At 35.7% G+C, this 14,626-nt stretch overlaps 3 protein-coding genes across 4 annotated transcripts in view; 1 reads left to right on the top strand and 2 right to left on the bottom strand.

Annotated features, from left to right (window-relative positions):
* Positions 1-14: 14 nt before the first annotated feature.
* LOC109855691 lies at positions 15-3,744 on the bottom strand. Its single transcript, XM_020430199.1, has 7 exons — positions 3,420-3,744; positions 2,849-2,934; positions 2,128-2,198; positions 1,777-2,038; positions 1,520-1,676; positions 1,320-1,438; positions 15-504 (listed from the first exon to the last, which is right to left on the bottom strand). Exons 2-7 carry the CDS (start codon positions 2,862-2,864, stop codon positions 110-112), a joined length of 1,020 nt encoding a protein of 339 aa, XP_020285788.1. The 5' UTR covers positions 2,865-2,934; positions 3,420-3,744; the 3' UTR covers positions 15-109.
* A 1,468-nt stretch (positions 3,745-5,212) lies between these two features.
* Positions 5,213-9,284, bottom strand: LOC109855714 (IQ domain-containing protein G). Its single transcript, XM_020430240.1, has 5 exons — positions 9,136-9,284; positions 8,298-8,538; positions 6,947-7,153; positions 6,419-6,550; positions 5,213-5,413 (listed from the first exon to the last, which is right to left on the bottom strand). Exons 1-5 carry the CDS (start codon positions 9,282-9,284, stop codon positions 5,213-5,215), a joined length of 930 nt encoding a protein of 309 aa, XP_020285829.1.
* A 4,236-nt stretch (positions 9,285-13,520) lies between these two features.
* The window catches only part of LOC109855720 (acetylcholine receptor subunit alpha-like), a 58,221-nt gene continuing 57,115 nt past the window's right edge, over positions 13,521-14,626 (top strand). For both annotated transcript variants that reach the window (XM_020430249.1, XM_020430248.1), the window contains exon 1: positions 13,521-13,883. The gene's annotated coding sequence lies outside the window, so the exon portion shown is untranslated. The remainder of the gene's footprint in view (positions 13,884-14,626) is intronic.

The following is a 14,626-nucleotide window of genomic DNA, read 5'->3' as shown; positions in this document are numbered from 1 at the left end:
ATTTTTTAATAATTACGAGAGGGAAGTCTGACAGACTCGCGACAAGGTACACTCCAAACCGAGAGCGTTGCTAACTGCCGATCGCGATCGAACATCGCGATACAGTTTCTTACAGCACGCGAACAGCGCGATCGCGCTGCGTGGCACTAAAACGGTTAAAGAGACCGACGAGATAATTTTCACTCGCTTCTTGCAAAGCCGCTATAGCTGCACTTTCGAAGCATATATTGATCTTGAAATTGCGAGCAATCTTACGAACCAATCGTTGGAACGGCAGCGTCTCGATCAGTAATTTGGTGCACTTCTGGTAAGGATAATGCGCCACAGTTTTAGAACAATATCGGTGAGGTTTCTTTACGCCTCCAGTTGCAGGCGCACTTTTACGAGCTGCCTTTGTCGCCAGTTGTTTGCGAGGAGCCTTTTCTCCGATAGATTTGCGAGCAGTTTGCTTGGTCCTTACCATTGCAAACGAAGGATTGAAGATGCTATAACGATCGGCACGATCTACAGCAGAATTAAAATTTCAATTAAGTATTTCTTTTACTCACGCACACGTTCGCGTAAAGTAAAAAATCATTTTTTCGAACAGAACAATATAATAAAACTTTGCGAAAAAATTTTGCCATCTACATTGTCTCCGTGCAATTCACTTTGTTTGAATTGACTAAACAAAAACAATGAATCCAAAACTTTAAAATGTAAAACATGACAACTCGATGACTAAACGAACGTCTTAGGTGCTTGCGGCGTGTTTCTTGTCACTCTAGTGACTGTTACAACTGAGGGTCGACTCTGGATCACGCAGTGTAGTGAAAATTACAAAAGTGAACGAATTTACTAAAATATCTATACTTTTATAGCTCAATAACTAGTAAATTTGCTTACTTTTTGTAATTTTCCCTACATTGCATGGATACAGAATCGACCTCTTGAGTCCCGTGAGTAGAAATGCTTAATTTATAATATAAAGTTAGTAGAAACAGTTTTCTCAAAAACTGAACAAACACCAAAATATAGATCCTTGAGTACTATATATATGACCTAAAGAACGGGAACAAGATAAGTACGGTTAATATATACGTATCTTTTGACCAAACAACATAAATAATTGTTATAAAATGAACGAAAACAAAACGCGCTTACAATTTTCGCGGCATAAAACTTAAAAAGAAAACAACTCTATATCCGTAGACGCTGCCTATCTTTCAACCGCGGTTCACTATCTTGCGGACCAACGGCCGAACCACTAGTTCCTTGAGTCGCTCTTCATACAATTTTATTTTCTCTCTAGATTCTCAGAAAAAATAAAGCGTATTTACATTGTAAATCGGGGAGAAACATCTCTTGACGAATTGCGAAGGTACGCGACGTTGTCGCCAGCAGTATTCCATTTCTTCTGGGGGATACATTGTCACCCGAGTCACCGGTGACAATGTATCTGTTTTTGTTATATAAATAAAACAACAATTATATAAAATACAAATGGTACTAGTAACATGTATTTGAAGTAAATATGTACCCGTTTGATGGTTCTGGCATCACACCTCTTTCCTCTCGGTTTTTAAACTTTTTTTTTAACAGATTGTTAACATATTCTATAATACGATTGATTTGATGAGAAAGAAACCATTCGTCATTCCATTTCATCTCAGTTCGCATCCAATACTCCACGCATGCTGAAAGAAAAATTAAAACCTATTGTATTACGAAGATATGTTAATTAAACATTTTGTGTTACTATTAATGTAAATTAAAAACAAAAATAAGATGAAAAACCTCTCAATTTCGAGAATGAATTGGAATTGCTCAATTTTCTACAAATACGACCGATTTGTTCCTGAGTTAGAGTTTTCCGTTTTCCACGTTTTTCCATTTCTTCACGGATTATTTCAAAATCTTGTTTTTGAAGTATAGCAATAGCCATATATTGTGTAAACTGTTCCGCTGAAGTGCTAATATATACTGCATTTTTGTAGATATTAAAAGGAATCCCATAACGAGTTGAAAATATACTTGAGTGTACCTGAAGTATTCCACTCTAATCATAGTGTATAAAAAAACATATTCATTTTTAAACGGAATTTGTAATATAAACATTTGTACTATTATAAAATCAAAAAGACGTACCGATGGGACAGAAGATGCACTTCTTAAAGATGATTCGGTGTTTTGTCTAGATGTTTCATTGTCGCTAGAGTCTGTCGAGAGAATAGACTTTCGTCAAATGCTCGCAAAACATTTCGTCGTTAAAACAGATTAAATACAAAATTTGTTAATTTTAAGACTGTTACAAAACATCGCTTTTTAAAACTATCGTTACAAGCAACTCTCGAGCAGATCTATTTAATGCATTAGATATAAAATTGTCATTTAAACTGTAGTAATATTAACTAAATGCATATTTGAAAATAGATCTACTCGGAATTGGATGCCAAATTTTGTTAAATATGATAAAATATAAGTTTATTTACCAGATCTATTCACATACCACATATCGTGTCTCAGGCTTACAATATACAAGCGATTTTTTCACAAAGCCGTTTTTGAAAACGTTACAAGCAATAAAATAATCGCTCGTGTATTCATCACTTATACATAAAAATGTTTTATTGTTTCTGACGGTTTTGTTGCAGAGCGATTATTTTATAAGAAGCGAGAGGACAGAAGCGATACTTATGTACACACAAGCAGTTATTATATCATAGCGGTTTTAACAATCACTCGGCAAAAAAATTGTTTGCGTAAATCAAATCTTAGATTAGATAAAATACATTATTTGTAATACATATTGTATAAAACATAAAAATTAATTATTTATAAAACATAAAAGTAGTAAAAAAAAGACGACCTGAATAATAATCCATTGTTGTTTTNGTTATATATTTCTAGTATCTTCACTCTATCGGGTATGGATACAATACTGCATGCAAAATTCTGCGTGAATTAAATAAAAAATTAAGTGAAGATAATATCACTTCGTTTAAGAGATTAAACTAGAAGTTACAACTAAAAGTAAACAAAATATTTCTTTTAAATAAAAAAAATACAATACTTATGTATCAATGTTAAAAAAATTCAAAATTTAGCGCTGTAATTTCTTTCGCGTTTCTAATTATTACGCGATGACAAACAAAAAAAAAGCAGTTTTTAACGGGTATAAGAATCATATGTAGTAACTCTTGCAATCGTAGATTTAAAAACATCTATAATTTTGCATACACATGTAGAGCAAATGGTAAAGCAAATTAATGACAAAGTTAGTTTTTACTTCTTTTAGAGCTTATTACTTTTTATAGGTGTATACAATTGTATAAAATTTGATATAAACTCAAATAGAAATCTACAAACTTTTTTAAGAAGTTTGTTTCTTTACTTTTAAGAGCTAGGCAATATAAATTTCAATACTTGAAATACTTTACCTTATTAAATGAAGGCAAAAGTCGTCGCTTTGCGTCCAGCGGAAGAACAAAGTGACGACTCAAGGCGGGAAGTCTAAAAAAATCGCAGATCCAATGTGTTCAGCAGAACAATTGCTGAGTTATCGTCTTGCCAATACGCGACNTTGATTTNAAGGTTNTAAAAGTAAGCGCCAATNGCGCTCAANACGGCTTGTTCTGCTGAACGCAGCAAATATATNCTATGCACTTAAANCGCCACTAANCATGCTATCATGCGCCATCTGCAGTAGTCTGTCTGTATTACATCTACAGAAACAATATAACTTTCCATTTCAAAGCTATAGCAAGAATAATTGTGCAGTATCTGTACAACATTGAACACTATCGAGATAAATTGAAAAAATTGACTCTTTTTATAATAGAAAACGCTTTATTAGTAACGTTATCATTGTATCGTAACGACGTTATCTTGAATTCCAATTGTGTTAGCAGATTAGATAGCTCCTGCAAACGTGCAATCTATAAGATGCAGTTAGCAAGTTATAGTTTTAATAATATTTATAAAGTATTTATTGTAAATGTGTTTAAAAATTAAAAACCGCATTACATCTAGCGAACGGCTCACATGACCGTTTATACATTCCTTAGTTTAGAAACTTTAGAGCCTGAAAGATTCTTTAAAAATAAGATTTTTTTATTTAATATTTTAATTTCAAGGCAATAAAAATTACTAGTACTGATTTTGTATTTGTGTACAAAAAAATGTACAAAAATCATGTTTTTTTGTCAAAATATCTCTTTAATGTTTGTGTGTGAGTATATAGATACTTCTCCGACATTGAACTTAATTATTAATCCGACATTCCAGAACTTNATTTGTTTATGTATATATTAATTACAAACTTATATATATTATGTAGAAAAACTAGTTTATTACGTGACACGAGAAAGACACTTTCGGCAACGGTCAAATCACGTTGAGTCTAATACCGGTTCTCGTCTGATCACCGAAGTCAAGCAACGTCGAGCACGGTTAGTACTTGGATGGGTGACCGCCTGGGAACACCGTGTGCTGTTGGCATCTCTTTTCTTTTGTTTTTTATTAATGTAATTTTAGTAAAATATAGACGCAATAATAAGTAGAGTAACGTCTCTCTTTTGTAATAAGTTGAGTAAAAAGAAAATAAAATATGTAGTACATTTTTGGAATTTTAGTTTTCTAATGTTGATAAGTAAAAAGTACAAGTTTATTTTATAAAACGTGATAATAAAAATAACAAAAGTAGAAAATTTTTATTGGAATTATATAAAAGCAATATAAAAAAAAACATATACAACAAACATAATATACTACAATAGTAGTATATTCTCGAAGATTCCGAAAATATATGGTAATATAGGACATAACACACTTTTGGAATAACACTTTGTTTTTAACCATAAAAAGATTTGTATTTTCACGAAAGTTAAATTTGTCTCGAAAGTACAATTAAGTATTTCGTTTACTTACACACCCGTTCGCGTAAAGTAAAAAATCGTTTTTCCGAATGGAACAATATAATAAAAAAAGTTTCTAAAAAATCTCGCCACCTACGATATCTCCGTGCAATTTACTTTGTTTGAACTGAATGAAAAATAATTCTGACACGTTTTTGATGTTCTCTGATGTTCGCATTTCGAGATTGATACTATTACGACATGACAAATCAGTTAATCAGCTGTGAATTTAGATTGAATCGCCGGTAAAGTAATAATCGTCCGACTAGTCAGGTCGAACAAATTAGAGGCGACGTTCGGCCAGAAGTAGGATTGAGTTATTTCTTGGTCTTAACAGGCCGCTTCTTCTTTTTCTCGTCAGGTCGATACGGTCCCAACTTCCGGCGTACCATGACACCTCGCCACCAGGCTTGCACCTTGATCGCGCTGCGATGCAAGTGATTCTCGTGCTCTTTCTGTCGTCGAAGTTCCTCCTGCTCGGCGAGATACATGTCGATGAATTCTTGATTATTGCGATACTGTAACGAACGCAGAATAAGTTTCAAGATGAGTTTACATACTTTATTGGATCTCCCTTGTCTCCTTGGAAATAAGTACGTCTTATATATGTGTACGAGATTACTAGAGATTTACACGGCGATCGCGTACAATAAACAATAACGGAAAGTTCATTAATTCATGATATCGATTAAAAGCGTATACAGATTTGTTAAAGAATTTTGTAAGATATTGCTGATACAATAAAATTGATAAACTAATGCATACATTGTGTTTATTAATGTCCAAAGTACAATATTTGAACATTTTCAACATTAAATGTAGGTGTGTGTATGCACATAAAGAAAGAACTATTTTCTGTTTAAAAACAAATAGAAAATACCTATGAAAAATACATTTTTTGTAGTTTTTGCTAATTCAAGTTTTGATCATCTATTATATGAATTTCCGCGCGCTACGTATTTTATATAAATAAAAAATCTACACAGATATGATGATCATTCAGTAGTTCTTGTCTCGTTTAAATGTGTCATCGAAATATCTCGAAAGAATTTCAGAAAAGTTCAGGAAATTCATAAAATCCACCTATTAATAATAATCGCCGAAACGTTTCTTGAACATGGTTCTGACGCGAATTATCGATCAGCTGAAGAAACTTCGGTAAGCTCTTTAAACTTGCCCGACCTCAAGTTATTCTTATTAAGTAGTAGCTTGATTGTCAATAGGCTTACGGCAAAGAATAAGAGAGAGAGAGAGAGAGAGCACTAGGATAAATCAAGTAGTCACAGAGAGAATGTGAAATAAGAACCGTGATTGCGCTTGTTGTATCATTGCGCTAGTGATCTTCTTTATTCGCCAATTAAAGATTTGCAATAACGTTGCGGGCGGCGCGTCCGAAACAACGGAGCGGCGGCAAATGCAAATTGAATTATTCAAATTGTTGCACCGCCACCCGTTCGTCGCGAAGCGTTCGTTTCCCGTATTAATGAAACGAAAATATTTCCCTGTAGTTTTCGAATTATTACCTCCGTTGTAAGCTCCTCCAAGTATTTCCGAGCGTCTTCTATCTCTTTGCGCACTTTGTCGATCTCTTTCTCATACATTTCTCTCTCCCGATCGTACCTCCATTGCCACTGCTCAATTCGATTCTCAATGAGCTGTAAATTCAAAGCAAATATTGTTGTTATCTTTGTGAGAATGTGCCTCGTCTAGAACTTTCTTATCTGTGTCATAGAAATTTATTAAAATTTCGCGAACAAATTATTTGACGTTCTGCAAATTTCACAGACATGAATCACTTAACGTTTGCCTGAATCTGAAAATTTCAGATAGAAACAGCGAAACTCCCGAAATTAAAAAGAAAACTTCTTCAAAAGTGTTTTTTGAGACCTCTTTGATGCAAAATTTACACGATGTCACTTAAACGGTGTATTTAACGATGAACGGTTTTTAAATCTCAATTATTTTAATATTACACTGCTCTTCTCTCATAAGAGTTTTACTTATTTTAAAACAAACAAGTTGTGTATATGTAAGAAACAGTTTGTACTAACTGCTATACGTTGAGTCAGATAACGAGTCAATTCGCCATTCACGCGATTTTCGCTTTTCTCGTGTACATAACAATTATTCAAAGTCTTCTCCAACTCGTCCATCTCCAACTCGTAACGTAGTACGTTCTGCTCGCGACGTGTCTTCTCCCACGCTTGGACGTATCTCATCTCTACATTCTTAATTAGTTTCAGTCTCTTCTTCTCGTCCTAAAATAATTTTGCCAACAAATTTCAACACGGCCTGATACACATAACAAATAACGTTACAACTTTGGAGAGATTGATCATTACGTGCGTTACGCGCACGTGTGCACGTGATATATATGTATTCTATATAAGATGGAGTGTACACAGTAAAAAATTGTGCGTCAAAATGTAGAACTTTTCTTGTGTTACGACGTTTTGATTATTACTTCAATGTAAAATTAACATAATACTGATATGTTATTATTTTTTTAATCTTTTCACGTGTCAAATTTATGTTAACTTCACAAATTAACATTTTTTGCATGTCATTTAAAAATGGAATATTGTTTAAGTGCTTTTAACACAATGATTTCAATTAATCTAGATGTTTCAAAGTCAATTTAACACACTGAAAAAATTTTTCAAATCTTTGGCCACATTGTACAAACTAAAATGTTTTATTAACATTTCTTACGAGTTACTGTAACTATTGTTTTGTGCAGTTTTAATTATTTTATATGTTATTTTTACATCACGCTTACAGTCAAAATAACAAATATAAATGTAAAGTATTGTGTCAATTATTTAACTTTACTAGTTTGTCAATAAGTGACTCACAACGAATAAGTTGTTTTAACTTAAAATTTAGAGTGGACCTCCTGGGACATGCAAAAAATGTTAAAATTAACATTTTTTTTTTTACTGTGTATGTGTGTGTAGAAAACTTAAGAAAACCTAGAGAAGATTTTTTTAAAGATTATTTTTGTCGAGAAAAAAATTAGAAAAAAGACTTCAAACTTTTTACTATATAAAACAAATCTCAAAAACCTAGAAAGCTTGTAGGTAGTTTTTTTTTACTGAAAAAAAATTGTTATACAAATTGTTTTGTTTTTTTTTAGAGATATTTAAACAACAAACCATATCTGAGCTAGAAAAGTGTCATTAAAATTTTTTGTTCTCTCTTTTTTATAGAAATATATGATTTTGTTCATATAAACTTAAATTTATTCCAAATTTACTCTATCTCTTTCTCTCTAATTATTAATATAACATTCTAAAATTCTACGTAAAAATTCAAAAATGCTTAAAAAAATCCGAACAGCGAGTCGAGTAGATATCGTGTAACTATATTGCTCTTTCTCTTCGACACATTTGTATTTTATACCCGTATCAAAGTGAGCTTCCGCGTTAAACGATCCTCCTCCCTCTCGTTCGATGTTTTCTTTTCGGCGATCGCTTTTCGTAGCTCCGCCACAATTGCCCGCATCCGATTGTTCTCTTCCGTTAAAAGGCGTTCCTGCTTCTCGCGCAACGTGATTCTCTCGATCTCCTTAACTAATACCTCGATAGTTCCCCGTTCGCTAATTTCCCGCTTCAAGTCTCTTATTATACCGCTCACATACAAGCTGCAACGTTAATCGACATTCCTCGATATCGGCGTGAATTACTTGTGGTCGAGTTTACGCAACACAGATCTATATTAAGTGGTGGTTATGTGGCTAAAGAGTTTTCTCACAAACACACACGCGTAATTTTGAAGTTCTCTAACGTTATTACATCTTGTATGATATAATTGTAATTATTTACAATTACAAATAGAACGGAACAAATAAAAGTAACGAAACAACGCGTTATAAATATTATTTATAAAATTGCTAGTTTAGTTTGACACTGACATTAATTCATGTTGAAGCCCGATACCAAAATTGAGAAATTACGTTAGTTTTATTGTACGTTTTGTTTTACACTTAAATTTTTGCACTCATATATTGTTCTTGCAATAGACAGCACAAACGAGTAAAACAATAAGTAAACCTGTCTTGCCGAAGCTTTTCAAACGCAGCTTCCTTCCGCGAACAAGTCATCTCCGCGACGTCTCCAGTAAATGACCGGGGGATCATCGCTTCCCTGCGATTGAAATATACAAAGACAACGCGGACTGTTGTAATGTCATTTTACTTTGTCGGTTTTAAATGCGCGCGTATTCGCACGAAATAACGTACCCAATTTCGGAAAGGACGTTCTTTCCCGCCGTCGACTGTTGCTTCAGAATATTCTGATAAACGGCTAATGAGTTCTCGCATTCCACCAGAGCCGCCAGAACAATCTCGCGTACATCCTGCGGGAAATTCGTGGGACTCTCGGCTTTCATCTTTTCTCGTATTCCGACAAACCGATTTATGGCTTCGCTCGAGAGTCTTGCCGGTTTCGTTGACAAGCCAGACACGCGCGGACTCGAAAATAAACAGTACGAGAGCAACTTGGATATTGTCTCTCGGCAAGAAGCGTAAATATTTCACAATGCGAGTTGTCTTGTGCGATAGAATAAAGCTGAAAGTTATACGCTGGGATGCCGCGCGTGTAGGAGATATTCTATTCAATATTTTTATATTAAACATTCAGCGAACTCGAAGTTAAACGTGTCCGACGGACAAGAATACATCATGCCGCTCTCTGTATCCGTCCTGATGAATCAATTTATCACACGTATATCCGTGTTGCGTTCAGATTCACTTCGACTTCGTGTAGTGCGATTTCCGAACGCAACGCGAAGGGAGGCTTATACAGCTTCGCTGTTTCGTTCGCTGGGTACGTTCTGAATAATAACACCGCTACATTCTTGCCGTAAAACAAAGGCGCATCAGCAAACGATTGTTCACGGACGATTTATTTGAAAAATAATTCAATAAAAATTGATTTTCTGTGAAAAATCTGCATTATCGGAAAAATAATAATGAAAACAGAGAGAAACGCGCAAAAATTAGCGCAAATAATTAGCTCGTTTCTATATGTAAATAACGATCCAACGGAAAAATTATTCCGCTACACATGTCTTTGCATCGACACGAATTTGTTTGCACGTTATATATTTCTATTTTTACAGAGAATGTTTATACATTCTCGCTTCTTTTGTAATAACAATAAGTCGATATTGCAGTTGACAACAAAGAAACCGCGCGTTTGATCATTGCTCGAGATGACGCACCTAACAAATATTAGAAATGTACCACGTGTTTACTACTACGTATATTTTTAAAGCGCGTTATGAATAAACAAAAATATTTTTGCGCAGATGCGCGCGAATGTCACGTACACGCGCGCACACACACACATTGATCTTGACATGATGTATCGCACAAGCACGAAAAAAAAGCATAGAAACGATCAAACTCTGCGGCTCTCCGCGATTCTTTCGAGCGAGTTAAACAGTTTGATCCATCGCCACGGGCTGCCGTGGAAACGAACTCGACGAGAATGAACATTAAAGCGATAGTTGTGAGACAAGAGAAAGAGAGAGAGAGAGAGAGAGAGAGAGAGAGAGAGAGAGAGAGAGAGAGAGAGAGAAATGGAAAGAGACAGGCGAAGAGCTGCTGTCGTAAATAAAAAGAAAACATTTGTCGGTGAAATCTTTTCGTAATGTCAAAAAAAAATTGCGAAAATGCGCGATTTTAATTGCGGTAATGCGAACGCGTGTTTTAAACTTTATCAAATCAATCTTACCGAGTTATTGCGAAAAATCACGTGCGAGTTTTTGTTGACATTGCAAAAGAATAAACGAGAGAAAGTGATTTTTGTTCGAGTTTTTTTGCCAAATAAAACTGTGCGTATAAGTGTGTTTTAATTTATTAATCCTGGGATTTCACATATATGACAAGGGAAACGTTTTGTTCTTATCTGAGGAGAAAGAACTCGCTGTGTGTGTGTTAGTTTCCTTCGTCAATTATTCGGTGTCCCACAAGCGGACGTACGTCAAAACCTTCTGAATTGATACCGACGTAATTACTGTTTGAACGCTTTAAGGTCTTGGATCTTTGCTCCGAAAGACGGTCGAAAAAAAATTCCGAGGACGAAAGAGCGAAAACAAAAAACCAAAAAAAAAAAAAACGTTCGACACGTACCGGTTTGATTGGAAAAGTTTCTCATATTGAAACGGGAACTTTAATTGAATCTGCATTGTCTGAGAAAAAGAGTTCTTCTGTGCCTCTCGTTTTCTTCTTCTGTTTAACGTGTTGTAAAAGATCTCCGGGATTGTGAATCAAAGTGAAAACAAGGTGACGATGTCACTTTTACAATGACACTGTTACCATTCAACCCAAACTATTCAAAACTATTCTGTCCCGGCTGGTTTTCCGAACTTATCCAATTAAACGTACGATTTGACACAGACAAAATCATGTTTCTGATTAAACTTTGAAGTTTAACAACAAACTTTTGGCGGGGTGCAAAAATTAGACAAAGAATGTCAAGATTGTCAAAGTAAAATCACGCGGTATTCACGCGCGCGCGCGCGCGCGTGTGTGTGTGTTGCACCAAAAATAAGTTTGCGACCGAATAACTGCTTCAAACAGTTTTACAAAGTTCTAAATCGAGATTTGTGTGCCATCTAAACTTCGCATCTTTTTTCTTATTATATGTTTCTTTCTAAATTACGCGGCGGCACGTTTTGAAAACTAAGAAAAAAGAGATGGAAAATGTAATATCTTTTTTCTTCTGCGCTTTTGTTTTTCTCATTGTGATCATTTTAACGCATACAAATGTGATTGCATTAGTGTATAATTTATTACTATATATAATCCAGTTACTATAATCATAAATTGTCTCTTTTTCGCATTAGAGATTTAACAATGTTCCTCTATCTTATTCTACAAAAGAAGATTTACATAAAAATAATTTATGAAACATGTAAAAGGCAGATGTTTAATTAAAAAAAAAAAAATTTCATTCATTTCTGTAACTAATCCCTCATGCTTCGCGCAATTTCTCCATTTCAATGATTCATTCAGGTTGAACGTGACAAAATAAATCCGTGATCTTCCGTGATCCCTTTGATCCGTCCGTGCTTTTTGTGAGAACGATTTATACTAATATCAAGTCACATATTTCGAAAAAAAATCACATGTAAAAGAATACGCTCAAAAATCCACAATAAATTTCTCAGTACAATTTCAGAACATTGGTTTTTACGAACCAAAACCTCGATAACATTTAGGTTACTCGAAAAGCGACTAAAGTATGAACAAAATTTTAAAGTTTGGTACATTTTATACACACGTATATCTCTTACTTATCGATAACCAACTGTGTTATCATAATATTTGTAGTTACCAACTTTGTTATCATAATATTTGTAGTTACAAAGTTTGCAATAACACGAGAGACAACACACGCGCACAAAAAGAAGCTGCAGTCATTGACCTATACTACTATTTCGGAGAAATCCCGATTTATATTTACGATATATATATATTTACTTCTTCATCCAACTCAGATAAAGAGTTATTTTCCGATTAGGATTTTTTTTTTTAAAACTATTTTTGACGTTCGTGTAAAATACTTGTGTTCGAACAATTCCGAGCTTAACTCGGCGCATGCGCACATTGCACTAATTTGTCAATACGTATCATTTTAAGTATAAAATTATTTCTTAACGCATTTATGTGCAATTATAAAGTTATAAAATTATTTATTTCTCAAATACTCAACATTTATGTGAATACCATTTAAGTAATGCATCATTAAAGCAATTATAAATTGTTCTTGTATTCAATATATTATCTTCTCCTGATACTTAAACCCCTGCAATACTTTACACGCTCGTGCTTAGATTTTTTTCTGTGCGTTGCGGACACTGTTGAAACGTTCGGGGGGTGCGAGAGAGAATACCAGTAATACCACCGTGTCATTTACGTGTACGTTGCTGGAAAGCGGCCAGGGTGTAACTACCTCTTATCTAATGTAAAGGTAAAGGCACCCCCGTTGGTCGTTATCGCAGTCCGAAGTGGACCAAACCCGCGCGCAGAAACGTACAGTGATATGTATTAATGGCGGTTTTCACGCTCATATTCGTATGTTTCACGTAATAATAATCTGAAGAAAAAGAGCCAATCGCGTTTTTGTCAAACATTACTCAACAAGCGTAAGAAGAAAAGTTGACCATGCTTTAATAAATTGCAAAAAAAAAAAAACCATCAGGTACAGGTCGAAGTTTTCGTGTGTACGAAGTAATGACATTACAACTGACAAATCTCTTGTTCTTTGTGCGTGTAAAGCAGACCGTCTCTTCTCCCTTCTATTCTTCTTTCTTTAAAACATTTCTAATAAACAAAAAGATATGTTTCTAAATATTGTTGAAGAAATTAAACCATTGGGGGTGTGAACTGCGCAACGTCACCAAAGCTGCATCAAACTGTACACACATTACAATGTTGCGTCCCGTCGAGAGGCGTCTGCGCCTTGGCGAAACGGCGTCGCGACGGCGCGTTTCTGCCGCGCCCGATGCGCGGCGAGGAGGCGCGAGGGCGGTGTCGGTGGTGGTTGGCGAGAGAGAGCTGTGTTCTCGTCTACTCTCGCTGTGCGCTCCTCATCGACGTCGTCGACGTGCGCGTCACGGCGCTCGAGCGCGTTCTCTTTCGCGACTCCCGACCGCGGATTCGCCTCTGTCGAGGGATGCGATTTGAGTCCTCGATGAACTCGGCGCGTCACGACTTACCGAAAGAACAGGAAAACGGAGCGGAAGGGTGTCCACGACGCTCTTTACGCGCGGAAGAGCCGTCAGAAGAGCTTTAAAATCCCGAGGGGTCGTTTGGTGGAGGCAAGCGAGGTTATAATCCCGCCCCGTTGTTGACGTCGCCGTCGTCGTTATCGTCGTCGCGACGTGGATGGTGGTGGTGCTAAGTGTTAGTCTCGCTGGTGATCGTCCCCTCGTCGTTATCCAGTTATTATATTCCTGTGCCTAATCTCCGCACTAGAGGTAAGTACACACGCGCACACACACACACACACACACACACACAACCCACACACACACACACACCGGACTTAAGTCTTAAATTAATCTTTTTGCCACCAAATAGTTTCGCGATATTAACGTACACTTTTCTCTCACGAGAAAAACTGGAGCGCGAGAGTAGGAAGTCAAAAAAAAAAAAAAAAAAAAAAAAAAAAAAAAAAAACAATGCAAAGGAAGTGCGCGTGTTTCCAACGAGCTTGAGGAACTTGCCACTCAATTCGTGTTCCACCACGAAGGTTGCTACGGATAACCTACTTGGCAGTTTTCGCAACCCCTCGTGTTTATGTCGCCTCTTTTCGCTCTTCTTTTCTCTCCCATCCGCTCCCTACTCCCGCTGTCCTCGTTTCTCTCCTTGCGATCACATCCTTCGCTTTTTCTTTTCTCCGGGGGCGGGGGTGGTAAACACGCGTTCTGCAGAAACATCGATGGAAAATCGTCGGCCGATGTCGAGAATCCCGCCTGCGGCAAATAACCTTGGCTTTTTATTCATACATCGAAGTTTAGTTTCACGTTATCTCATTACGATTGAAGTTTATTTATTGAATAAAGTTTAAATTAGTTGATATATATCGGGTTCTAATCGATGAGTACAAATTTCGATGTTGGAAATGTAATTCTTGTGTGTTTACTTCCCCAACGAGTCGAGAGAGATTTGAAATAATTGTGAAGATTATAAGAGTTATAAACATTGGTGTAATTTGTGT

The sequence above is a fragment of the Pseudomyrmex gracilis genome, unplaced genomic scaffold (genome assembly GCF_002006095.1).
Source record: "Pseudomyrmex gracilis isolate BER0280 unplaced genomic scaffold, ASM200609v1 scaffold_96, whole genome shotgun sequence".
Lineage (NCBI taxonomy): Eukaryota > Metazoa > Arthropoda > Insecta > Hymenoptera > Formicidae > Pseudomyrmex > Pseudomyrmex gracilis.
This window is presented reverse-complemented; position numbering and strand designations above follow the sequence as displayed.